Source organism: Salmo salar, chromosome 11, assembly GCF_965601325.2.
Source record: "Salmo salar chromosome 11, fSalSal1, whole genome shotgun sequence".
Lineage (NCBI taxonomy): Eukaryota > Metazoa > Chordata > Actinopteri > Salmoniformes > Salmonidae > Salmo > Salmo salar.
Window position 1 is genome coordinate 38,590,001 of NC_138301.1, and position 25,684 is coordinate 38,615,684.

Genomic DNA, 25,684 nt, shown 5'->3' on the forward strand with positions numbered 1-25,684 from the left:
CCAATCACAACACTACACCACTACACCAATCACAACACTACATCAATCACAACACTGCACCAATCACAATTTGACGCAACTGCGAGAGTCCTTATCCAATTCTGAGGTGCATATTGAAGATACAGGAAGAACTGTCCACATTTACTTTATGTCAGCCAACAAGATGAGTAGACCTAATGAACAGCAAAAACACTAGCCTATTTCAATCTACTATCCCCCATAGTACAAAAGTCAACCTATTCTATTCTGTGTGATAAATAAATATTCCTAACATAGTCTGGGACAGTTGTGGGATGTGATAGATCCCAAATTAATACAACCACTAGCATCAAAAAAACATTTTTAAGCAATGAGGCTGACTCAACAGATCCGAACGTTTAGCTTAAAATGTGAATAAACTATAAGTCCGTTTCTTCACATTATAAGCGCAGCAATGTGCACATGGCAGTAGGCTAGAAGCTATATGTAATATATGTAACACTTTTATTATAAAAGGTGCATTTTCCTTTTTTTGTTGTTGTTTTTTTACCTCGTTTTCTCCCCAATTTCGTGGTATCCAATTGGTCGTTAAAGTCTTGTCTCATCGCTGCAACTCCCGTACGGACTCAGGAGAGGCGAAGGTTGAGAGCCATAAAGGTGCATTTTTAAGGTGAAAATAATCTTCCCCAAACTCACGCGCTGCTTCTGTATGCCAGTTAGGATCTACACCCCTTGTAAAGCGGATTCATGTGCTTCATTTTAACTTATTTGGCCACTTTAGTTACAAACCTTATCAAAAACATAGGGATATGGGCTAGACTACATGAGGTGTGCGACTATGATTAGAAAAAGTTTTTTAAAAAAGGCATTATTTCTTATGCTGGGAATCATTCACAAGTGATAGGCTAATATTGTCATCCATCAGACTATTCCTGATGTAATCTTCTTTACATATACTAAATAATATGTGAAATCTGTTCTGATTCAAATGGACCATTAGTATTACCATTATTATCACCTGTCTGGAAACAGGAGCAGGGGAAATACATGTCATCTATGCTCTTAAATAGCGAATGGAGGACGCTTTTCATGCCAGCCAGGTAGGCTATACTCCTGTTGTAAAGACAAGCAATGTGCTTAATATTAGGAAAGTTGAGAATATAGTAGGCCTAGCCTATAGAAAGCTGATGGGATCCTCCTCTGTTTAATGTTCTCACACAATTGCATAGCCTATAGAAATGTTGTGAACATGAGGGGACGACGACTACCTCCATATTAATGCCCATGATTCTGGAATGAGATGTTCAAGGAGCAGGCGTCCACATACTTGTAGTGTATGATAACAGCTAGTCTGACAGAAACTGCTGGTTTTTGTGGCTGTGATAGAGGATCAATAGTCTCAAAGCCCAGTGACGGCTGTTCTGCTGCTCTTTCTGAATCACTGGAGGGCTCTTCTAAAACACCCTTGGGATAATGACTCAACAACACTGACTCGCTCGTAGTGAAGGGAGACATGGATGCACAGCTACCATAGCAACTAACCCCACAGGCAGGCATTACTGAGGAAACCAGAGATGTTTCTTTGGTCAGGAGTGAGACCTGGGCCAATACAGACACAATCACATGACTCAGGACCATTCACTATGAGCCCATGTGATTATTTGCATCCATCGCCTCATCCCACCCAAACAGCGACCAAAAGAAACAAGAAGAGGTTTGATCACCAATGACTTATTAGTGGGATTTGTTTTATTAGCAGTGCCACAAAGAGAGGCTTTGTGTGTGTGTGTCTCACATCTAAGACTGGACTCCTAGATGAATAATAAGCCTTGGTTTGGGTCACACCTCTTTCTCTTCCTTCACCACATTAAATAGACTAATGTACAGACATTCATTCAAACGCTCCCACAAAACACACTGTCGATGGCTTGGCTGACCAAACAACTGCCTCTTATTGAAGGAATACATCTTCATAAGCAACTTTTAATTTGTATTTTAATAGTAAAGACCTCCACTGTGATGTCAGCAAGTTTTCCTACCAACGTACTGAATCATCAAAATGTGGAAATTGTCTGAGATTTCAGACAATGTAATGTTAACCTCTTCGCTATAGGGGGCAGTATTTTCACGGCCGGATGAAAAACGTACCCAAATTAAACGGCATACTACTCGGGCCCAGAGTCAAATATTTGCATATTATTAGTAGACTTGGATAGAAAACACTCTGAAGTTTCTAAAACAGTTTGAATTATGTCTGTGAGTATAACAGACCTCATATGGCAGGCAAAATCCTGAGAAAAATCCAACCAGGAAGTGGGAAGTCTGAGAATTGTAGTCTTTCAGACCATTTTCTATTGAAACTACAGTGTCTGTAGGGTCAACTTGCACTTCTTCCTAAGGCTTCCACTAGATGTCAACAGTCTTTACAAAGTTGTTTGAGTCTTCTACGGTGAATTTTGACCGAATTACAGCCGATTCAAGCAGTGTACTGTCTGAGGTCATGTAGTTACTTCATGCGCGTTCACGCATGGATAGCATTTTTTTTTCTTCTTCTGTAATGAATACGCTATTGTCCGGTTGGAATATTATTGATTGTTTATGTTAAAAACACCCTACGGTTTGATTGGAAACAGCGTTTGACATGTTTCTACAAATGGTAATGGAACTTTTGAGCTTTTCGTCTATTGATTTGCGCCCCCGTCTTGTGCCTTTTGGAATAGTGTTCTGGACACGCCAACAAAACGGAGGTATTTGGACATAAATTATGGACTTTATCAAACAAATGAACATTTCTTGTGGAAGTGGGAGTCCTTCCGAGTGCATTCCGCCGAAGATCAGCAAAGATAGAAAATATTTTTTACAGTATTTTAGAGTTTTGACGACGCCGTGGCTTGACGGGTAAATGTATAGCTTGCATTGATGGTTGAGCTATGTACTCAGAATATTGAACAATGTGTTTTCTCCGTAAAGTTATTTTGAAATCTGACACAGCGGTTGCATTAAGAGGTAGTAAATCTATAGTTCTTTAAATAATTGTTATAGATTTTGTCAACATTTATGATGAGTATTTCTGTAAATGAATGTGCACATTGTGGTCTTTCACCGGAGGTTTTGGAGGCTAATCATTTTCTGAACATCACGCGCCAATGTAAAATGCTGTTTTTGGAAATAAATATGAACTTGATCCAACAAAACATACATGTATTGTGTAACATGATGTCCTAGGAGTGTCATCTGATGAAGATCGTCAAAGGTTAGTGCTTCATTTTAGCTGGATTTGGGGTTTTTGTGACATCTCCTTGCTAGGAAAATGACTGTGTGGCTTTTCTTGTTTACGTGGTGTCCTAACATAATCTAATGTTTTGCTTTCGCTCTAAAGACTTTTTGAAATCGGACAACGTGGTTGGATTCGGGAGAAGTGTCTCTTTAAAATGGTGTAAAATAGTCATATGTTTGAGAAATTGAAATTATTAGATTTTTGATGTTTTGAATTTCGCGCCCTGCTGTTCCATTGGCTGTTGGCTAGGCGTTCTGCTGGTGGAACGGGGTTCCGCTAGCGGAACGCCTAGATGCAAGAAGTTAAACAGTCATTTAGATTCACCATGGAGATGTGATGAGGAGAGGAAGGGACGGACGGACAGCCAGACACACACACTTAGGAGGAAGAGGACAGAAAGACAGAGACACACACACACACTGATATTAATGATGCAGTTGCTTGGCTCCGCTCTCTGTAACTAGATAACGATAAGCTGTAATTAAAACTCACATCAAATGGCTGTTTAAAAGTCGCCCCAGGCCTGTTGTAAAGGTGGCTGGGACTGAACTCTGTATATGAGACAGCAAACATGTCAGCTCTCTCATTCCACCTGCCAAACCAGATTCATTAGTAGCTTTAAAAACTCAACAGATGCTGCGTTTTAACAATTTGTTCACAGGCCTGATATTATATGCAGATTTATTTGGATGGGGGAAATGTGCGTTTAGCTGCGTGTCTCAACAGTGACTACGGAACCCTTGACTTGATTTATGGCTAAATGACTAACTGAAGAATGCCAAGTCAACCGTATGGTGGGTGGGTGTCCGGCCTTGTGCCTGCTGCCAAAATACACAACATACTGTTTCTGGTAGTTTGTAAAGGAACCCAGTGGACAACTGCAAACAGAAAATGTCTTGTTATGGTTTACAAACTGGTCAATAAACACACACACACACAGGCCAACGTGACTCTGGGTCATAATAACCTTGATATCAAAGGACCAGCGGGGCGTAAGCGCAAACACACGTCAGATCAAGTGGGCCTAATGAATAAAGACATGAATTGATCGACAGTTGAATTAAGAGTCTGACAGTTCCCCCTCTAATCTCTGTCTAATGCTTGTGAGGAGGACAGCAGCATGAAAGCTCCACAGTTACTGTGAGATGAAAACGGGCACCTTTTGCCAAGCTGCAACCCATAATCTCTGATACCCTAAATTCCACCTGCAGAACCTTGTTAAATGGGGTTGATTTTAGAACAATGCACATTAGAAAGCAAAAGTCTGAAACATGGAATTTTGATTGCAGTATAAGCGGGAAAAAAAATATTGTTTGGCCAGAAACTAAAGTTTACATTGATTGAGATACAGTATATATGAAGCACACGTTGTGCTATAGATATGAATATTTAACAGTGTAAAGACATTTATTTATTATAAAAAGCTAAAATGTTAACAAGAAAAACCTGCCATTGAAAAATGAGGTTTCTACATTGTGTACCTATTGAGATGCAAAACATTACAATTGTACAGGGTCGCTTTAAGAGGTTCAAGTTTGTGAGTGATGACATTTAAGAGATCAGTCATTCACTCATTGGAGTGATCCTTGATCTGCTGAAGAAGCTATCCCTTTCCTTCCTTTCTGTGCCTCACATGTTTAGTGGATAGAATGCTGAAGTAACCAGGCTGTTAGCTAGCTAGATAATGACAAATGTTTAGTGGATAGAATGCTGAAGTAACCAGACTGTTAGCTAGCTAGATAATGACAAATGTTTAGTGGATAGAATGCTGAAGTAACCAGGCTGTTAGCTAGCTAGATAATGACAAATGTTTAGTGGATAGAATGCTGAAGTAACCAGGTTGTTAGCTAGCTAGATAATGAGGTAACATGACTGAACAAGGTGTAAACATTCATGGTTTATGAATGCAAAATGCAGCCCACAAATCCCACGATAGGAAGAAACAGATATTGCGCCAGTAGTATGGGTCATAACTTTTTACCTGTTTGTGCTTGAAACAGTCCATTTTCTCTGTTGTAACGGTGCAGCCGTGACAGTAGCAAATATGTGCTCGGTTTTACTCTACAGTAGGTCACTCGGGAACAGCAAACCCTAATCATTACAGCAATTATTATCTGACTCATTTTTCTCCTAGACGCACTGGTGCTCCCAAAATAAAATGTCAGGTCACACAGAAACATATTTACAGGGGCATATGGAACCAGAATGGTCGCACTTTAGAGCCCTGGTCTCAGCATAATTTAATGGAATTGTCCCTTTCTTTGATCTGTCAAGCAATCATATGGTCACATGAATAAGATCTGAATAGTAAATCTGCCAGGAGATAGTCTAAGGAGTGCCTACTGAAGGTGCCAGATCTACTGACTATCAACTTATGCCCTTGACACACTATTGTGGTGTGTGGGAAATCCACTGCATGATGTCTTTCGCTTCACAGAGTACTTCAAGCCAAGGTAGGCGTCTTGTTGGCGATTCCCCTCCTCACATTTTAGTACACTTCAGACGGACTACATTGAAGGTCACTTCTACCGACTACATCCTCAATCTCAGATGGTTTTCTACCCAGCCTTCTCTTGTATAACACCAATTAAAAATAAACCTTCAAAAGCAGTGATAGATCTACTAACTGCAGTATACAATACAACCGGCCGCCATCTTTGCTCTTACCTCGTAGGACCAGACGCACTGCACGCCGGCAAACCTCCGCACGCAGCGGCCCACCTCAACGTCTTCGTGCGTGGTGTACATCTCCTGCAGGCACTGGCCGATGTGGGGAACCATCCGGCGCAGCACCTCACGGCTCATGATCACGCCGGGGCCACCCATGCAGAAGTTCTCGCCGGGCTCCAGCGCCAGCTTGCCCAGCTCGTCGCGGGCGCCCATGCCCGTCTGGCCCAGGAAGAGGGCCTCGCTGCTGTTGAGCGAGCGCAGGAAGCCCTCCAGGCGCTCGCTCTTGATGTACACATCATCGTCGGCCCGCATGAACCACTCATATTGGTCCAGGTAGTGGTCGTGCATGTACTTGAGCATCATGAAGGACTTCTTCTGCGGTGGGTACGAGTCGTCCACGTTGTGCAGCGCCACGATGGGGATGGGGATGGTGGTGTCCGAACCCTCGCTGGAGAAGAACTCCACATGGCCCGGGATGGTCTGAGCCCACGTTCTACAGAGAGAGACACATGGGCAGAGGTCAGGTACTCTATAGGATGGAGAGTGGGTCAGAGTTCTAACACACACACAAGTCTGGGCCCACGAAGGACATAGATAGACGGTCCCATGTGGCTCAGTTGGTAGAACATGACGCTTGCAACGCCAGGTTTATGGGTTAGATTCCCACGGGGGACCAGTATGAAAATGTATATATATATATATATGTATGTATGTATGTATGTATGTATGTATATATATATAATATATGTATATATATATTATATATATTCACTACTGTAAGAGTCTAATAAATGACTAAAATGTCAAATAGACGGATGAGCGTCATGTAATAGCACGGCATAACATGTGTTATAACCTGTATTTACAAGAGGTTCACACAGACTTGAGCCCACTAAATACCCAACTGAGCACCAGTAATGTTTCATTAGGATAAAGAACTGTATTTGAATGAGGGAATCTAGTAATTAACTAACAACTGAGACAGTAAAAAGTAGGCCTGCTTTCCCACCATCTGCACTGAAAATAAACTAAATGGGACTTTACTTTGGGCCCAAAATAAAGACATGGGAGTGGATGTAAAATACTGTGATAGATATCTCCTTCTCAGGTCTCTAGATGTTCATCATGATCGGTCCATTGAAAGGACATTCCAGGGAGACTAAATAAACTACTCTAATTAATCTGATTGAATAGAGATATCCTTGTATGTCTTTGAAGATGTGCAAATACATTTCCCCTGAATTATATTGAATCTTCCACATGACTGGACACATGAAAGGATAGCCTGCAGACTCAACAGTGCCGTCTTCTCAGTCCAACCCATCATTTCATAAAACCTTCAGCTTCACATTCACTGCATTTCAGTGGGGCCTAGATGAAAGACATTTCAGGGCTAATAACATTAACATTCACTCTTTCCAAACAGACATCTCTACATTTAGAGCTATCCTAATAGCATCAGTGCTAGTCTACAACAAAACACTTACAGAAACCCCTCACAATTGGAAATATCTTGGATGGAGCCATTGCTTACCCAATCGAATTAAACACTAGCCTACCAAAGAGCCTATACAGCTCATCTGTTGGCAAAACCATCACCACAGAATGATACAGCTCAATTGTGAAGTGAATGTGTTCAGAGTTGGCAAAGCCCTGAAAAACTGAACAGAACAGTTCGCCTATTGAAGTGTGATTTTTGTTAGGTAAATGTGGGTGTGAATGTTGAGAGCATGTTATAACATAGACCCTGTAACAAAGACTTCTAAATGTCACTTAGGACACGTTGTAGTGACTGTATATCATCTATAATATTATATCCAACAAGGTTTTGTCTTGACAGCTTACAGGACATGGCCTGCCTAACGTTGAGGTGTTTAATAGCTCACAAGAAAAGGACTATCATAATACAGGCCACAGCCACACATGGCATTCATACACTGTTAAATGGCGACTAGCAACATTTCTATCGATTACATTTATAACAATTTTGCATAAAAGACTTAAGAGTGTAGGCAACATTGTTGAAATTCGGTATCCCTATTTGGCAGAAAACTAGCAACAATATTTCTCTTTAAGTGCCTATGTAAAATGTAGGCTGACAATTTCAGAATGGGGAGGAATGAGCAGAAATGACGCGTACAGAAACCCTGGGACAGAAAACTAATAGCTGAAAATGGTATCTTCTTAAAAAATAAAAAGCAACATTCCTTCAATTTCTACACATAACTTACCTATGTGCCGCGATGGCGCGGTTATTCAGGTACTTCTGGGCAGTCATGACGCCGACGTAAAGGAAATTGTTGGACCTCGGAACAGGCTTCTCGGTCGCCGAAAATCCGTTATCTTGCGGGGGCCATAACACCCCACCGTGTTCTCTCCTCAGACCCCCGTTCAACCCGCAACCGGCTGGGTTCGCCTTGCGTTTCTGACCGGATTTCTTCAACTCCGTAGCCTTCGGTAATATGAGTCTGGAAGCCAGGGTGAACCCGACAACCAGCCCCAACAGAACACTAAACCATGCTCTTCGGCTTCGACCTGCCATTCCCCAAAACTTGACCCAACTCCGATTTGCCTCGTAGCCTATTCTTGCTGTTGCCAACACAGCGTCGTTGTAAAGCAATATTGGTTCAATTGTTTCTCCCTCCTCATAAAAAACGGGGTTAACGCGCTCTCATTGTAGGAAAGCTTCTTTCTTCTCCAACCCGCTTTTGGTCCCGATGTAAGCTGGCTGTTGCATACGTAGCAGTCTCCATAAACCCACCACCTGAACGTACACTCCTCTCTTCATGTGGCCCTTCTAATCAGCAAGCATTCCGTCGCTATCAATACATGACAAAAAACTGCGACCTTCAACAAAATGTATGGTTTCATCTTCGCCCAGAGACGCGTAGCCAACCCATTCTTTCCACTACCTCGCCATTGTGAGAATGTCGAAAACGCTTAGTAGCAACGCGGCTTAACTGTGTGATTTGACCTAGTGGCTACTCCGTAGGAGCGCTCTGACTGGCTGGGGTGTGTGATTACGCAGTGGTCTCAGCTTTTTTTCCTTCCAGTATTTGACGCGCAAGTCTGATCACAAACTGAGAATATCCTGGTGACGAGCCGGTGAAAGTGGAAGACCATGCATGCAGACAGGCAAAAAAGTACAGAGCAAGCATTGTTGAACCTTGAAATTAAACGTCAGCCGAGTTAATATGCGGCACTGATAGTGAAATGAAAAAGCTATTTCTGAGAAATCATAATCGACTAGGCCAACCACAAAATGCTCTATAACTCAATTAACGTAAATGGTGTGCAGAAAATTAACATAAGGTTTATAATGATTGTATAAAATTCTTATCAATTTAAGAGTAAGACTACAACAATAATGTCTATGACAGCCATAGAAATCAGTGCGATCTGACCCAATACAGTTTCGAAACTCTGTACCATACCGTTATGATTGTGGCTTCATTTACATTACAATGCCGCCATCGAGTGGGCAATATGGAGTTGGCAGGTGTATGATGACGGCACTGGACCATTACATTAGCTATTGTGTCGTCACAGTCAGCCTCCCCATCAAACATCAGATAAGTTGTCTACGTATCTATAATATCTTTATTGTGATAAAAAGGTGCAGGTCAGTTTATTTCTCAGTAACTAAAATTGCTTGATGATCATTGATATTCCAATAAATAACACGATGACTAACAGTTACATCTGATTTATGTAATTGTATAAAAAGCAGTACGGTGCACAGCACTACTAAAGCCATCTGGCTAGCGTCTACTCTCGCAACATGAAGCCTTGGTAGGCAGCACACATTTGAAAGTTTACACAGATGCCAACCCCAAAAGAAGACAAGAAAACACACAGTTACACTGAAAGTCATCAGCCAAACCCACTGGCACAGATGCCATTTACAGGAATAGCATCATTACAAACTGTCATACTCAGAAGGCCTTCTCAGGTGTCCTGAAATAAGATGATTCAATAAGCCAAAATTTGAATGTGGAAACAAGACAATCGTTTTCAACACTGGTTAGTTTGAAGTTGTCCAGAGGCATTAAAACAGAAAGGATTCATCGTTATCATGTGGCAACACATTATATTTTTTGACAATGCTAATATTACTGAGGCAACATGATCTAAAACAGACAGTTGTGAAACCAATCCCTAAACCCAAACACAGAGTTACAAATAACAGATTGATTTAGATCAACAACTAAGAGGGCTTTGAGATTGCTGGCAGCTTCCTTCAGTAGGTCAGTGTGTGTGACTCGGACGGGTCAAAGATCAGAGTTCACAGGTCACCTCAGAGTAGGCACAAGTCACACCTAGCCACAGATACAGGGTCAGATATTTCTTCCATCCTCCTAGTAATTCAGGTTAGGAACGACGGTAGGGTATTCTGATCCTAGATCCGGGTTAAGGGGGAGATGTCGACCCTGAGCCTGTGGCTCTGACCTCCTTTAACCTCATCCGCCGCCAGCTGACGGCCCTCTCCTTCCTGGTCTCCACGCACAGGATCCACCTCCCTCGCCGCTCAGGGGATTAAAGCCTGAAATACACACAGCAGGGCAGAATGTAGGTTACTGGCACAGAGAGGAGATGGAGGACGCCAGCGTCACCTACCTACTACTTATTCCTTAAAGGAGCAACGTCACATTTAAGCCATTTTCTTTGTAAAGACACTGTTTGGATATCCCCCCCCCAAAAAGCTTAGTACTGCTTCTTACCGGATCATAATCCAAAAAACATCAGTTGCAAGGATGGACATTTTGTATCGCTAATGTTTTTGAAATACAAAACATTAGCAATATTATCTGTTTTCCTGTATCGTAATACAGAGATGTACACAACTCGCAAGACCAACTAGTTGCAGTACAAAGCTACTTTGCAGCGTTGCGCAGTGTTCAATTGTTTTTCTTTTGTGGATTTCATTCCTTCGTTACTACTGGTATGTACTTTATGTTTGGCACCATTTGCAGGTGGAAATGTTAAATGTATAACCTTTGAATAGGTTTCAGTAAGAATAGCAGTGCTTTTTATTTACAGTAAGATTAGTGCCTTGCATGAATATGAAAGTTGCTCATCATTGCATGGATGCAGAAACGGATCTAGTAGGATTCCGAACCCGTTTAATTACTTTAACAGTGAGCATGATGTCTAACGTTTTATTTTTTGTGAACAATCGTTTTTTTATTGGGTCACAAGGGAAATACAATCATAAAAATGTAATTGCACTTAACCCCCCTTTTGTGTTGCTTACACACCCTCCCAGCCATTACAAACATACTTCTGGAAGCCCCCAATTACAATACTGCTCTCATCATCAAATATGTCAACATACCACTGCTCCGTAGGGGCTTCTTGTCAGTCTTTGGTTTCAACACTGTAGTCGATGTGCTGGCCTCTTCAGTGTTCTGAAGTGTTACATCATAATAATAATTATGAGCTATTTTCATTTACAGACAAGTGTTTACATGAAACCCATGAACAAATCTACGACTTATGTAATATGTCTGAGACAGAAGTTTCTTCATGGTCAGGATGGACATGGTCAGGAAAAACTCTGGGTGCTAATCATGACTTATCACAGCCAAGAGATTTTTCTGACCCGTGACCTGCCCGTAAAAAAAAACTCCTGACTCTGCAATAATGTCTATCAAATGGTGCATTTACTTTGCATTATATGTATGGTGGTCCTGTATGAATCAGTTGGTAGAGCATGGCGCTTGCAATGCCAGGGTTGTGTGTTCGATTCCCAGGCCCACACATATGTGAAATGTATGCACGCAAGTCGCTTTGGATAAAAGCGTCTGCAAAATGGCATATGGTATGTATGTTACTTAGGCCTATGATAGAGAAGGCAGCTTACCTGGGCTGTCTTTGCTTTTCCTCTGTAACTCCTCCCCTCTTTCATGCTGTCATACATCTCAATTTTCTGTTGTCTCTTCTCCTCCTCCAGCTATCACGCGGCAAACAAAAGACAAGTACCAAAAAGTCTTCAAGATCAGATTTGGCAGGGACAACGGGCAAACTTGTTTGTGGTGCCTGGGGTTTTAGATCTGTGTTAAAGGCCCAGTGCAGTCAAAAATCTGACTTTCCTGTGCTTTACATATTTATTTCCACACTGAGGTTGGAATAATACTGTGAAAACGATGATAATGCCCTTTTAGTGTGAGAGCTGTTTGAAAAGGCCGCCTGAAATTTCCACCTGTTTTGGTGGGACGGAGTTTTGGCCTGCCTGGTGACATCACCAGGCGTTAAATTAGTTAATAGACCAATAAGAAAGAGTTCCAAACCTCTCTGCCAATAACAGATAGTTTTCCCCTCCCAACTCAGACCACTCCCAGACAGTCCTAGCAAAATTCTTGCTTGAGAAATTGCTCTTTGCTAAGAAGCCATGGTCCGTCCATGGCCCATGTATGGTCCGTCCATGGCCCATGTATGGTCCGTCTATGTGAAAGGTGTCACTTTATACCTGTTGTTGTTTCAGCCTGAAGAGGGCCGCCTTGGCATCCAGCTCCTCCTGCATTCTTCTCCTGGACGCCTCCAGTGCCTCTTGTCTCCTCACCACTGCATTGGGATCTGCCAGATTGTTTTTTAAAGATTGGATGATATTACTGACTCCATTAATTCCATGACATTCCGAGATTTCGTTCCTGATGTGTCAGTCGCCTGGATGGAATGAGAGCTGGCTCTAGCCTGTGAGTGCCAGTTGGTTTCTGCTTTAGCATGCTTGTCATTGTCTTGAGAATATGTGGCATTGTTGGAGCTGCAGCAAGAATGCTCATGTCCTAGGTGCGTGTGTGTGTGTGCGTGCATCTGCGTAAGAGACTAAATGTACTTGTCAAACTCAGTGACTTCCTTGGTTAAATAAAAAAACTATTGGTTACGGCCACTCACTTTGCACTGCTCCAGAAGCTGAGCTGCTCTGTCCCTGGCTGGCTCTCCTCTTGCTCAGGTGCTGGACCACCAGGTAGACCCCCACACACATGAACAACAGATACCATCCATATTCTGCCAACAATGGTCCGACTGTGGACAGGAAGCGAAATTATGTTGAGGTCACAACTTACTATTGAGTGTAAGAACAGTATAATACATCAGGTGCAATTTCAACATTTCTCTTTTAGCCATGTCCGCAAATTTTTTTTAGATAGCTTAAGCTAACTACCAACCAACCAACCAACCAACCTAAACAAGTAGTAAGCCTGGCCGAATACGGACCGGGCATGAAGGGCACGTGCCCAGGGGCTCTGACCTCCAGGGGGCGCCTATTGATTTTGTTAGTGTAACAGTTTAGGTTCCGTCCCTCTCTTCGCCCCAACCTGGGCTCGAACCAGGGACCCTTGCACACATCAACAACTGACACCCCACGAAGCATCGTTACCCATCGCACAACAAAAGCAGCGGCCCTTGCAACGCAAGGGGAAACCCTACTTCAAGTCTCAGAGCAAGTGACGTCACCGATTGAAACGCTGTTAGCGCGCACCACCGCTAACTAACTAGCCATTTCACATCGGTTACATTAGTCATGCACACTCATATTACATTAACATGGCATAATTCATTACAAAATGTTGATCCACTCCACGGCAAAATGGGTAGAAATTGCAGGAAATAAGCTGTGAAACGGCACATTTTTTCCTCTGTCCCATGGCAAAATGAGTAGAATTGCATGAAATGTGTTGTAACATTGCAAAGTTCTCTCCATACCAAAGTGTAGAATTGCAGAAAACTTGCTTTATAGTGGCAAAATTCGCTCTACGGCCCTTGGCAAAATGTGTTGAATTGCAGGAAATGAACTTAAAACATACACAAAAAAAATTATCCAACATCAAAAGGGGGACCACTAAAATGTTTTCAAGATGTGGGGGTCCCCCCAATCAAATCTTGCTTAGGGTTCTCAAAAGGCTAGAGCCAGCCCTGAGTATTGACATTTACATGCTGACCAGACCGGCACGTCGCGTGCGCGAGCGTCGCAAAATAAATGTAGAAATCCATGTTATTCAATTATTGCACCCACACTGCTCGTGCGCGCCAACGAGCGTCTGCGTTGCCAAGGGCTAAAATAGAAGTCATTCCTATTTCTGACGCAGATCGCGCTGAAAGTCCTGCGTCTCCCATCTCCTCATTGGTTTATAGAAGCAGGTATCCACGTGCCATCTCCTCATTGGTTATACCCACGTGGGTGATTGAAAGACGAACTGTTTTGCCGGTAGCCTAGGTAATACCATGAAAGTTTAGATGCCAATCACCATATAAATTCAAAGATGAAAAAGCCTGGAAGGAGGAGAGGTGACTAGAAACGATTCGGTTGGCCGTTTTATGTGTGGATTAATTTGTCGGAGTAGAGGACCTTGTGCAGTTCAGGTAAAATAACAACTCAATGTTTATATCCCAGGACAAATTAGCTAGCAACAGCAAGCTAGCTAAACAGGACAAATTAGCTAGAAAGTGCAAGCTAACTAGCTAAATTGCCATACATGTTTAATACTTTTCGACCTGTCCCCAAATGAATGTCATTGGTTCAGAGTTTGTTTTGATATTTTAACCTGCGTGTCGTGATCGCGTTTGGTGTAGGGGGACAAAATAAATGTATGCACGATAGCGCACGCGCGCAGCCGGTTTGGGTTCGGTGTTAGGCTGTGACAACGAAAAGGCAGCAGACAGACCTACAGTATGTTTTAGCAGGGAGGTTTGGTAGGGTGACCTGCTTTGGAACGATACAACAAAAAAACAAAAAGTGTCTAACAGATTGTGAACCCGGGGACAACAAATAGAACACGTATTTGGTTAGTTAGTTCCGGAACTCCAATTTGAGCAGCAGCAGCTGAAAAATGAGCTCCTACAAATATTGAAATTTACATGGTTTTTAGAGTGAAGTACATCGGAAAAAAGCAAAAGAAAACTGCAAGACTGAATAGGAGAAAAAACAAGCAACAAACAAAGACGATAGGCTTTTGAAAAATAACTATTTTTCATAAAATTGTAGTTATCTTAGCAAGCTGAATTGTTTACCAGTTGCTAAGCAGTTGCTAGGGACTCTTTTGGAAGAAGCTAGCTAGCTAACGAAGAACAACAAAGAATATCTAGTTAACAGAAGAAAAGAAAGAGAAAATCAGGACAGAAGAAAAAGGATATCAAAGTGAAACAGTTCTCTAAAGACACAGGAGACAATAATACAAGAAACAACACTTCTGTAGCTTGTCAACTATGTGTCTGTCTATCCCTGTTCTCTCCTCTCTGCACAGGCCATACAAACGCTTCACACCGCGTGGCCGCTGCCACTCTAACCTGGTGGTCCCAGCGCGCACGACCCACGTGGAGTTCCAGGTCTCCGGCAGCCTCTGGAACTGCCGGTCTGCAGCCAACAAGGCTGAGTTCATCTCAGCCTATGCTACCCTCCAGTCCCTAGACTTCCTGGCGCTGACGGAAACATGGATTACCACAGATAACACTGCTACTCCTACTGCTCTCTCTTCGTCTGCCCACGTGTTCTCGCATACCCCTAGAGCATCGAGCCAGCGGGGTGGTGGCACTGGAATCCTCATCTCTCCCAAGTGGACATTCTCTCTTTCTCCCCTGACCCATCTGTCTATCTCCTCATTTGAATTCCATGCGGTCACAGTTACCAGCCCTTTCAAGCTTAACATCCTTATCATTTATCGCCCTCCAGGTTCCCTTGGAGAGTTCATCAATGAGCTTGACACCTTGATACGTTCCTTTCCTGAGGATGGCTCACCTCTCACAGTTCTGGGTGACTTTAACCTCCCCACGTCTACCTTTGACTCATTCCTCTCTGCCTCCTTCTTTCCACTCCTCTCCTCTTTTGACCTCACCCTCTCACCTTCCCCCCCTACTCACAAGGCAGGCAATACGCTTGACCTCATCTTTACTAGATGCTGTTCTTCCACTAATCTCATTGCAACTCCCCTCCAAATCTCCGACCACTACCTTGTATCCTTTTCCCTCTTGCTCTCATCCAACACTTCTCACTCTGCCCCTACTCGGATGGTATTGCGCCGTCCCAATCTTCGCTCTCTCTCTCCCGCTACTCTCTCCTCTTCCATCCTATCATCTCTTCCCTCTGCTCAAACCTTATCCAACCTATCTCCTGATTCTGCCTCCTCAACCCTCCTCTCCTCCCTTTCTGCATCCTTTGATTTTCTTTGTCCCCTATCCTCCAGGCCGGCTCGGTCCTCCCCTCCTGCTCCGTGGCTCGACGACTCACTACGAGCTCACAGAACAAGGCTCCGGGCAGCCGAGCGGAAATGGAGGAAAACTCGCCTCCCTGCGGACCTGGCATCCTTTCACTCACTCCTCTCTACATTCTCCTCTTCTGTCTCTGCTGCTAAAGCCACTTTCTACCACTCTAAATTCCAAGCATCTGCCTCTAACCCTAGGAAGCTCTTTGCTACCTTCTCCTCCCTCCTGAATCCTCCTCCCCCCCCCCCCCCCCCTCCTCCCTCTCTGCGGATGACTTCGTCAACCATTTTGAAAAGAAGGTTGACGATATCCGATCCTCGTTTGCTAAGTCAAACGACACCGCTGGTCCTGCTCACACTGCCCTACCCTGTGCTTTGACCTCTTTCTCCACTCTCTCTCCAGATGAAATCTCGCGTCTTGTGACGGCCGGCCGCCCAACAACCTGCCCACTTGACCCTATCCCCTCCTCTCTTCTCCAGACCATTTCCGGAGACCTTCTCCCCTTCCTCACCTCGCTCATCAACTCATCCTTGACCGCTGGCTACGTCCCTTCCGTCTTCAAGAGAGCGAGAGTTGCACCCCTTCTGAAAAAACCTACACTCGATCCCTCCGATGTCAACAACTACAGACCAGTATCCCTTCTTTCTTTTCTCTCCAAAACTCTTGAACGTGCCGTCCTTGGCCAGCTCTCCTGCTATCTCTCTCAGAATGATCTTCTTGATCCTAATCAGTCAGGTTTCAAGACTGGGCATTCAACTGAGACTGCTCTTCTCTGTGTCACGGAGGCTCTCCGCACTGCTAAAGCTAACTCTCTCTCCTCTGCTCTCATCCTTCTAGACCTATCTGCTGCCTTTGATACTGTGAACCATCAGATCCTCCTCTCCACCCTCTCCGAGTTGGGCATCTCCGGCGCGGCCCACGCTTGGATTGCGTCCTACCTGACAGGTCGCTCCTACCAGGTGGCGTGGCGAGAATCTGTCTCCGCACCATGCGCTCTCACCACTGGTGTCCCCCAGGGCTCTGTTCTAGGCCCTCTCCTATTCTCGCTATACACCAAGTCACTTGGCTCTGTCATATCCTCACATGGTCTCTCCTATCATTGCTATGCAGACGACACACAATTAATCTTCTCCTTTCCCCCTTCTGATAACCAGGCGGCGAATCGCATCTCTGCATGTCTGTCAGACATATCAGTGTGGATGACGGATCACCAGCTCAAGCTGAACCTCGGCAAGACGGAGCTGCTCTTCCTCCCGGGGAAGGACTGCCCGTTCCATGATCTCGCCATCACGGTTGACAACTCCCTTGTGTCCTCCTCCCAGAGTGCTAAGAACCTTGGCGTGATCCTGGACAACACCCTGTCGTTCTCCACTAACATCAAGGCGGTGACCCGATCCTGTAGGTTCATGCTCTACAACATTCGCAGAGTACGACCCTGCCTCACACAGGAAGCGGCGCAGGTCCTAATCCAGGCACTTGTCATCTCCCGTCTGGATTACTGCAACTCGCTGTTGGCTGGGCTCCCTGCCTGTGCCATTAAACCCCTACAACTCATCCAGAACGCCGCAGCCCGTCTGGTGTTCAACCTTCCCAAGTTCTCTCACGTCACCCCGCTCCTCCGCTCTCTCCACTGGCTTCCAGTTGAAGCTCGCATCCGCTACAAGACCATGGTGATTGCCTACGGAGCTGTGAAGGGAACGGCACCTCCATACCTTCAGGCTCTGATCAGGCCCTACACCCAAACAAGGGCACTGCGTTCATCCACCACTTGCCTGCTGGCCCCCCTACCTCTGAGGAAGCACAGTTCCCGCTCAGCCCAGTCAAAACTGTTCGCTGCTCTGGCACCCCAATGGTGGAACAAGCTCCCTCACGACGCCAGGACAGCGGAGTCAATCACCACCTTCCGGAGACACCTGAAACCCCACCTCTTTAAGGAATACCTAGGATAGGATAAAGTAATCCTTCTAACCCCCCCCCCCCCCTTAAAAGATTTAGATGCACTATTGTAAAGTGGTTGTTCCACTGGATATCATAAGGTGAATGCACCATTTTGTAAGTCGCTCTGGATAAGAGCGTCTGCTAAATGACTTAAATGTAATGTAAATGTTAGGGTCTAGGTGCAGATTAATGTAATCCTGTTTTCAGGAGATTTGATTATCTATTTATTTTATTTAGTCTGATCAGTGGAAAAAAATTCTCATTCTTAACATTGGGCTAAAATATAGGGTGATGAATGCAATGTCAGCAATAACACAACTGTTATTCCCAACACTTATTTTATTATTCCACTTCTTCCCTATGTTGCCAGTGTAATCACATATTCAAAATCTGATATGACTACTTGAGTCTTTGAAAATGAATTGCACGAGGCTATGTATTTTTGCAGCCATTCATGGACCGTTTTGAATAGATCATACAAAAAAAAGCATGGATATGAAAAGCTCCAGGAAGCAAATATATTTCACATTCTAGTATTGTGCACATGCTAGGCAGAGATGCTAGGGGGACTCAACTCATAAACCCATCATATTTTGTCTACATAGAGTAAGATGATGGCCAGAACCTATATAGATATTTATTAGATGTTTCCTTGAAGGTTGGGTGATTGAGAAATGTATTGTTATAATAAGAACATTTTCAAAAGACCCAGCACTTGGGAAACAAAGCAACTTAAATGAGGAAACTAATAGTTTTATAATTTTTTGACCTTGCGAGATGAAAGAGAATATGAATGATCCATAAGCACAGGGACCACCAACCCTCCTGGTGAGCAAGCAGGAATTTCTTCCAGACTAATTTTAAAGTGAATTCACCCAAATGACAAAATACTTAAAACGTTTGTGTTCTTACCTTGAAGGCAGTCTATGGACAAGGAGACTACAATCTATGATTTGGTTACCCACTGCCATCAACATTAGAATTTCCTGTGCAGAGCTTTGGTGTAGTGGTAACACTCCCGTACTTTCCACCTGAGAACAGGTATCAATCCCTGCTTCCAACCTCCCCACTGTCTCACATTTGCCCGTCTCCCCATCTCATTACTGTCTGAATAGTGTCAAACAATCAAAACAAATTAAAATAAATAAAATATTAGCATACTTTACATTTCTGCCACCCAAAATCTCAAAGTAACAAAATCGTAAAATGTTGAGTGTATATTTCATTTTCTAAGCATCCTGATTCCTGAATACACCTGACCGGTGTTATTTGTTACCCTGGTCATAGGCCTAAACCATGTCAAAATACGTAGAATTGCAGGAAATAAGCTTTAAAACAGTAAAATGTTCTCACATAGCAAATTTAACTCCAAGCTTTCTTCAAAAGTTGGCAACCCTGTCAATGAATGATGCGTTTCTGTATCTAGTTATTTTGCTACTGTAGCTAACCATCTTAGCCTACACTAGCTAAAATAGCTACAACACTGATATTACGTTAGCTAGCTAGCTGCATTATTAGCTTTAGTCTTTGATGGATATCTAGCCAGGCCAGCTAGGCTTGCTAAACAAGCCAGAAAACTGACAGTTGTGCAGCTGATATTAGCTAGCCAATTTAAGTTACCAGTTTGTTGCAGGAAACTTAAATCCTGGTTTCCAAGGGGTGTCTTCTGTATTTCTGGTCCACCTTCGTCCTCAATGGTAACATCGTCATCCATTTCTAAACGTATTGGTGACTCTATAATCCTCTAATTATGCGTTTCAATGTCACCACAGCTCCAACTAGCTACTTTTCCATGTTTCGTGAGTTGACAAAAAATGCAATTTCCTGGTCTATGTCTTATAAACACCACGCCAGTAAAGATGACGTGGAAGCCTCTCGTGTTTCTGAGCAAGACACCAGTCACACACTAGGTGGCGGCAGAGTCCAATAAATGTATCCTAGCAAGCGGAACTAGACGTCAATACACACTAACTTAGTCCTTTCAAAAAGTGCTACACTTATCAAAGTCATGCCGCTTTTCATTCTATAAACTGGAAGGTAAAAATGAAGCATAGACTTGACCTGTGAGGTCAGTACAGTTCACTCCACAAGTAGCCTATCCATTCACCCATCTACATTGTAGCACAGTGTGCAGTCAGTTTCTTTCAAATAAAATAAGTCATGCCTTGTATGCCACAGTTGTAGACTAACAGTGAAATGCTAATTTACAGGTCATTTTCCAACAATGCAGAGTTAAAGATACAAAATAGTGACACAAGGAACAATTACACAGTGAATAACAATAACAAGTAAGTATAGCATGGCTATATACAAGAAGTAGCAGTACCAAGTCGATGTGCAGGGGTACAAGGTAATTGAAGTAGTTATGTACATATAGGTAGGGGTAAAGTGACTAGGCAACAGGATAGATAAGACAGTAGCAGCAGCGTATGTGGTGAGTGTGAAAGTGTGTGTGAATGTGTGTATAGTGTCAGTATGCATGTGTGTGCGTGTTGGGGTGTCAGTGTATGCATGTGTGAGTGTGTGGGTAGAGTCCAGTGTGTGGGTAGAGTCCAGTGTGTGGGCATAAAGTCAGTGCAAAAAATGGTCAATGCAGGTAGTCTGGTTAACCATTTGATTACCCCCACAGCATGATGCTGCCACCACCATGCTTCACCTTGGGGATGGTGACAGGTTTCCTTCCGACTTGACGGTTGGCATTCAGGCCAAAGACTTGAAACTTGGTCTCATCAGACCAGAGAATCTTGTTTCTCATGGTCTGAGAGTCTTGAGGTGCCTTTTGGCAAACTCCAAGTGGGCTGTCATGTGCCTTTTACTGAGGCGTGGCTTCCATCTGGCCACTACCATAAAGGCCTGATAGGTGGAGTGCTGCAGAGATGGCTGTCCTTCTGGAAGGTTCTCCCATCTCCACAGAAGAACTCTAAAGCACTGTCAGAGTGACCATTGGGTTCTTGGTCACCTCCCTGACCAAGGCCCTTCTCCCCAGATTCCTCAGTTTGGCCGGGCGGCCAGCTCTAGGAAGTCTTGGTAGTTCCAAACTTCTTCCATTGAAGAATGATGGAGGCCACTGTGTTCTTGGGGACCTTACATGCTGCAGAAATGTTTGGGTACCATTTCCCAGATCTGTACCCCGACACATTCCTGTCTCAGCGCTCTACGGACAATTCCTTCGACCTCATGGCTTGGTGTGACGTGCACTGTCAACGTGCACTGTCAACTGTGGGACATTATAAAGACAGGTGTGTGCCTTTCCAAATAATGTCCAATCAATTGAATTTACCACAGGTGGATTCTAATCAAGTTGTAGAAACATCTCAAGGATGATCAACGGAAACAGGATGCACCTGAGCTCAATTTCGAGTCTCATAGCAAAGGACCTGAATACTTATGTAAATGTGATATTTCCGTTTTTAGAGAATACATTTGCAAAATTTAAAAAAAACTGTTTTCGCTTTGTTATTATGGGATATTGTGTGGAGATTGCTGAAGATTTGTTTTTATTTAATCTATTTTAGAATAAGGCTGTAACGTAACAAAATGTGGACAAAGTCAATGGGTCTGAATACTTTCCGAAGGTACTGTAACGGCTACATATCAATACAGCATTATGTACTGAACAAAAATATAAAGGGCAGAGGCAGGAGCAGGGGCCCAAAACCGGCTTGGGAGGGCATAGACCCACTTGGGAGCCAGGCCCACCCACTGAGGAGCCAGGCCCAGCCAATCAGAATGAGTTTTTCCCCACAAAATGGCATTATTACAGACAGAAATACTCCTCAGTTTCATCAGCTCTCCGGGTGGCTGGTGTCAGACAATCCTGCAGGTGAAGAATCCCTATGTGGAGGTCCTGGGCTTGAGTGGTTTCACATGGTCTGCGGTTGTGAGGCCGGTTGGACGTGTTTCCAAGTTCTCTAAAATGACGTCGGAGGCGGCTTATGGTAGACAAAGTAACAATTATCTGGCAACAGCTCTTGTGGACATTCCTGCAGTCAGCATGCCAATTGCACACTCCCTCAACTTGAGACATCTGTGTCATTGTGTTGTGTGACAAAACTGCACATTTTAGAGTGCCCTTTTATTTCCCCCTGCATAGGGTGAACCTGTGCAATGATCATGCTGTTTAATCAGCCTCTTGATACGCCACACCTGTCGGGTAGATGGATTATCTTGGAAAAGGAGAAATGCTCACTAACAGGGATATAAACAAATTTGTGCACAAAATTTGAGAGAAATAAGCTTTTTGTGCATAAAAGTTACCAGAAATGTTCCTTATCTCAGCTCATGAAACATGGGACCAACACTTTATATGTTGCATTTATATATTTTTCAGTAAATAATTTCCCATGTTGCATTTTACTGGATTTTTCCCAACCGCGATATGAATATCGGGTCGCAACTGTGGCGACCCGATGAGTTTTCCATACCAAAACAAAACCAGTTGACAACCACCGCTTTACACAATTATATTATGTTCATAGCTGAAAGTAAAGGTGCAGCCCTTGGTTGTTTTTTTCATTGACTTAAAGGAATCATTTAAGTACTTATGTCATGTGGTGGTTAGGGAAAAGAGCTGGATGTTTAACATACAACTCTTTCCTTTTTTCTTAGTTCAATTCGACAAGGTAAATAAAATGAAATAAAAAGGTGATTTAAAAAAAACTAGATTTCTCTCATATAGATTAGTGTTATATACTGTTTTTTGTTTTAAGCCTTTCACAAACCTTAACCCTAAACTATTCCTTAACCCTATCCCTAACCATTCAGAATTAATGCCTAAAATGACATTTTAGTTTCACTTTATGTAGAGTTTGACTTACAGCTAAGATAAGGTAATATATAAAGATAATATAAGTTCCGGAACTCCAATTTGAGCAGCAGCAGCTGAAAAATGAGCTCCTACAAATATTGAAATTTACATGGTTTTTAGAGTGAAGTACATCGAAAAAAGCAAAAGAAAACTGCAAGACTGAATAGGAGAAAAAACAAGCAACAAACAAAGAAGATAGGCTTTTGAAAAATAACTATTTTTCATAAAATTGTAGTTATCTTAGCAAGCTGAATTGTTTACCAGTTGCTAAGCAGTTGCTAGGGACTCTTTTGGAAGAAGCTAGCTAGCTAACGAAGAACAACAAAGAATATCTAGTTAACAGAAGAAAAGAAAGAGAAAATCAGGACAGAAGAAAAAGGATATCAAAGTGAAACAGTTCTCTAAAGACACAGGAGACAATAATACAAGAAACAACACTTCTGTAGCTTGTCAACTATGTGTCTGTCTATCCCTGTTCTCTCCTCTCTGCACAGGCCATACAAACGCTTCACACCGCGTGGCCGCTGCCACTCTAACCTGGTGGTCCCAGCGCGCACGACCCACGTGGAGTTCCAGGTCTCCGGCAGCCTCTGGAACTGCCGGTCTGCAGCCAACAAGGCTGAGTTCATCTCAGCCTATGCTACCCTCCAGTCCCTAGACTTCCTGGCGCTGACGGAAACATGGATTACCACAGATAACACTGCTACTCCTACTGCTCTCTCTTCGTCTGCCCACGTGTTCTCGCATACCCCTAGAGCATCGAGCCAGCGGGGTGGTGGCACTGGAATCCTCATCTCTCCCAAGTGGACATTCTCTCTTTCTCCCCTGACCCATCTGTCTATCTCCTCATTTGAATTCCATGCTGTCACAGTTACCAGCCCTTTCAAGCTTAACATCCTTATCATTTATCGCCCTCCAGGTTCCCTTGGAGAGTTCATCAATGAGCTTGACACCTTGATACGTTCCTTTCCTGAGGATGGCTCACCTCTCACAGTTCTGGGTGACTTTAACCTCCCCACGTCTACCTTTGACTCATTCCTCTCTGCCTCCTTCTTTCCACTCCTCTCCTCTTTTGACCTCACCCTCTCACCTTCCCCCCCTACTCACAAGGCAGGCAATACGCTTGACCTCATCTTTACTAGATGCTGTTCTTCCACTAATCTCATTGCAACTCCCCTCCAAATCTCCGACCACTACCTTGTATCCTTTTCCCTCTTGCTCTCATCCAACACTTCTCACTCTGCCCCTACTCGGATGGTATTGCGCCGTCCCAATCTTCGCTCTCTCTCTCCCGCTACTCTCTCCTCTTCCATCCTATCATCTCTTCCCTCTGCTCAAACCTTATCCAACCTATCTCCTGATTCTGCCTCCTCAACCCTCCTCTCCTCCCTTTCTGCATCCTTTGATTTTCTTTGTCCCCTATCCTCCAGGCCGGCTCGGTCCTCCCCTCCTGCTCCGTGGCTCGACGACTCACTACGAGCTCACAGAACAAGGCTCCGGGCAGCCGAGCGGAAATGGAGGAAAACTCGCCTCCCTGCGGACCTGGCATCCTTTCACTCACTCCTCTCTACATTCTCCTCTTCTGTCTCTGCTGCTAAAGCCACTTTCTACCACTCTAAATTCCAAGCATCTGCCTCTAACCCTAGGAAGCTCTTTGCTACCTTCTCCTCCCTCCTGAATCCTCCTCCTCCCCCCCCCCCCCTCCTCCCTCTCTGCGGATGACTTCGTCAACCATTTTGAAAAGAAGGTTGACGATATCCGATCCTCGTTTGCTAAGTCAAACGACACCGCTGGTCCTGCTCACACTGCCCTACCCTGTGCTTTGACCTCTTTCTCCCCTCTCTCTCCAGATGAAATCTCGCGTCTTGTGACGGCCGGCCGCCCAACAACCTGCCCACTTGACCCTATCCCCTCCTCTCTTCTCCAGACCATTTCCGGAGACCTTCTCCCCTTCCTCACCTCGCTCATCAACTCATCCTTGACCGCTGGCTACGTCCCTTCCGTCTTCAAGAGAGCGAGAGTTGCACCCCTTCTGAAAAAACCTACACTCGATCCCTCCGATGTCAACAACTACAGACCAGTATCCCTTCTTTCTTTTCTCTCCAAAACTCTTGAACGTGCCGTCCTTGGCCAGCTCTCCTGCTATCTCTCTCAGAATGACCTTCTTGATCCTAATCAGTCAGGTTTCAAGACTGGGCATTCAACTGAGACTGCTCTTCTCTGTGTCACGGAGGCTCTCCGCACTGCTAAAGCTAACTCTCTCTCCTCTGCTCTCATCCTTCTAGACCTATCTGCTGCCTTTGATACTGTGAACCATCAGATCCTCCTCTCCACCCTCTCCGAGTTGGGCATCTCCGGCGCGGCCCACGCTTGGATTGCGTCCTACCTGACAGGTCGCTCCTACCAGGTGGCGTGGCGAGAATCTGTCTCCGCACCATGCGCTCTCACCACTGGTGTCCCCCAGGGCTCTGTTCTAGGCCCTCTCCTATTCTCGCTATACACCAAGTCACTTGGCTCTGTCATATCCTCACATGGTCTCTCCTATCATTGCTATGCAGACGACACACAATTAATCTTCTCCTTTCCCCCTTCTGATAACCAGGCGGCGAATCGCATCTCTGCATGTCTGTCAGACATATCAGTGTGGATGACGGATCACCAGCTCAAGCTGAACCTCGGCAAGACGGAGCTGCTCTTCCTCCCGGGGAAGGACTGCCCGTTCCATGATCTCGCCATCACGGTTGACAACTCCCTTGTGTCCTCCTCCCAGAGTGCTAAGAACCTTGGCGTGATCCTGGACAACACCCTGTCGT

General features: G+C 44.2%; 2 protein-coding genes across 2 annotated transcripts in view; both read right to left on the bottom strand.

Annotated features, from left to right (window-relative positions):
- The window catches only part of LOC106562599 (chondroitin sulfate synthase 1), a 74,558-nt gene extending 65,643 nt beyond the window's left edge, over positions 1 to 8,915 (bottom strand). Inside the window, exons 1-2 of the mRNA XM_045689477.2 lie at positions 8,158 to 8,915; positions 5,924 to 6,419 (exon numbers count right to left, since the gene is read on the bottom strand). Coding sequence (XP_045545433.1) covers positions 5,924 to 6,419; positions 8,158 to 8,468 — 807 coding nt within the window. The 5' untranslated portion in view covers positions 8,469 to 8,915. The remainder of the gene's footprint in view (positions 1 to 5,923; positions 6,420 to 8,157) is intronic.
- A 597-nt stretch (positions 8,916 to 9,512) lies between these two features.
- LOC106562600 (selenoprotein S) lies at positions 9,513 to 19,957 on the bottom strand. Its single transcript, XM_045689479.2, has 6 exons — positions 19,685 to 19,957; positions 12,821 to 12,952; positions 12,396 to 12,502; positions 11,790 to 11,879; positions 11,262 to 11,334; positions 9,513 to 10,469 (listed from the first exon to the last, which is right to left on the bottom strand). Exons 1-6 carry the CDS (start codon positions 19,776 to 19,778, stop codon positions 10,387 to 10,389), a joined length of 579 nt encoding a protein of 192 aa, XP_045545435.1. The 5' UTR covers positions 19,779 to 19,957; the 3' UTR covers positions 9,513 to 10,386.
- Positions 19,958 to 25,684: the final 5,727 nt, after the last annotated feature.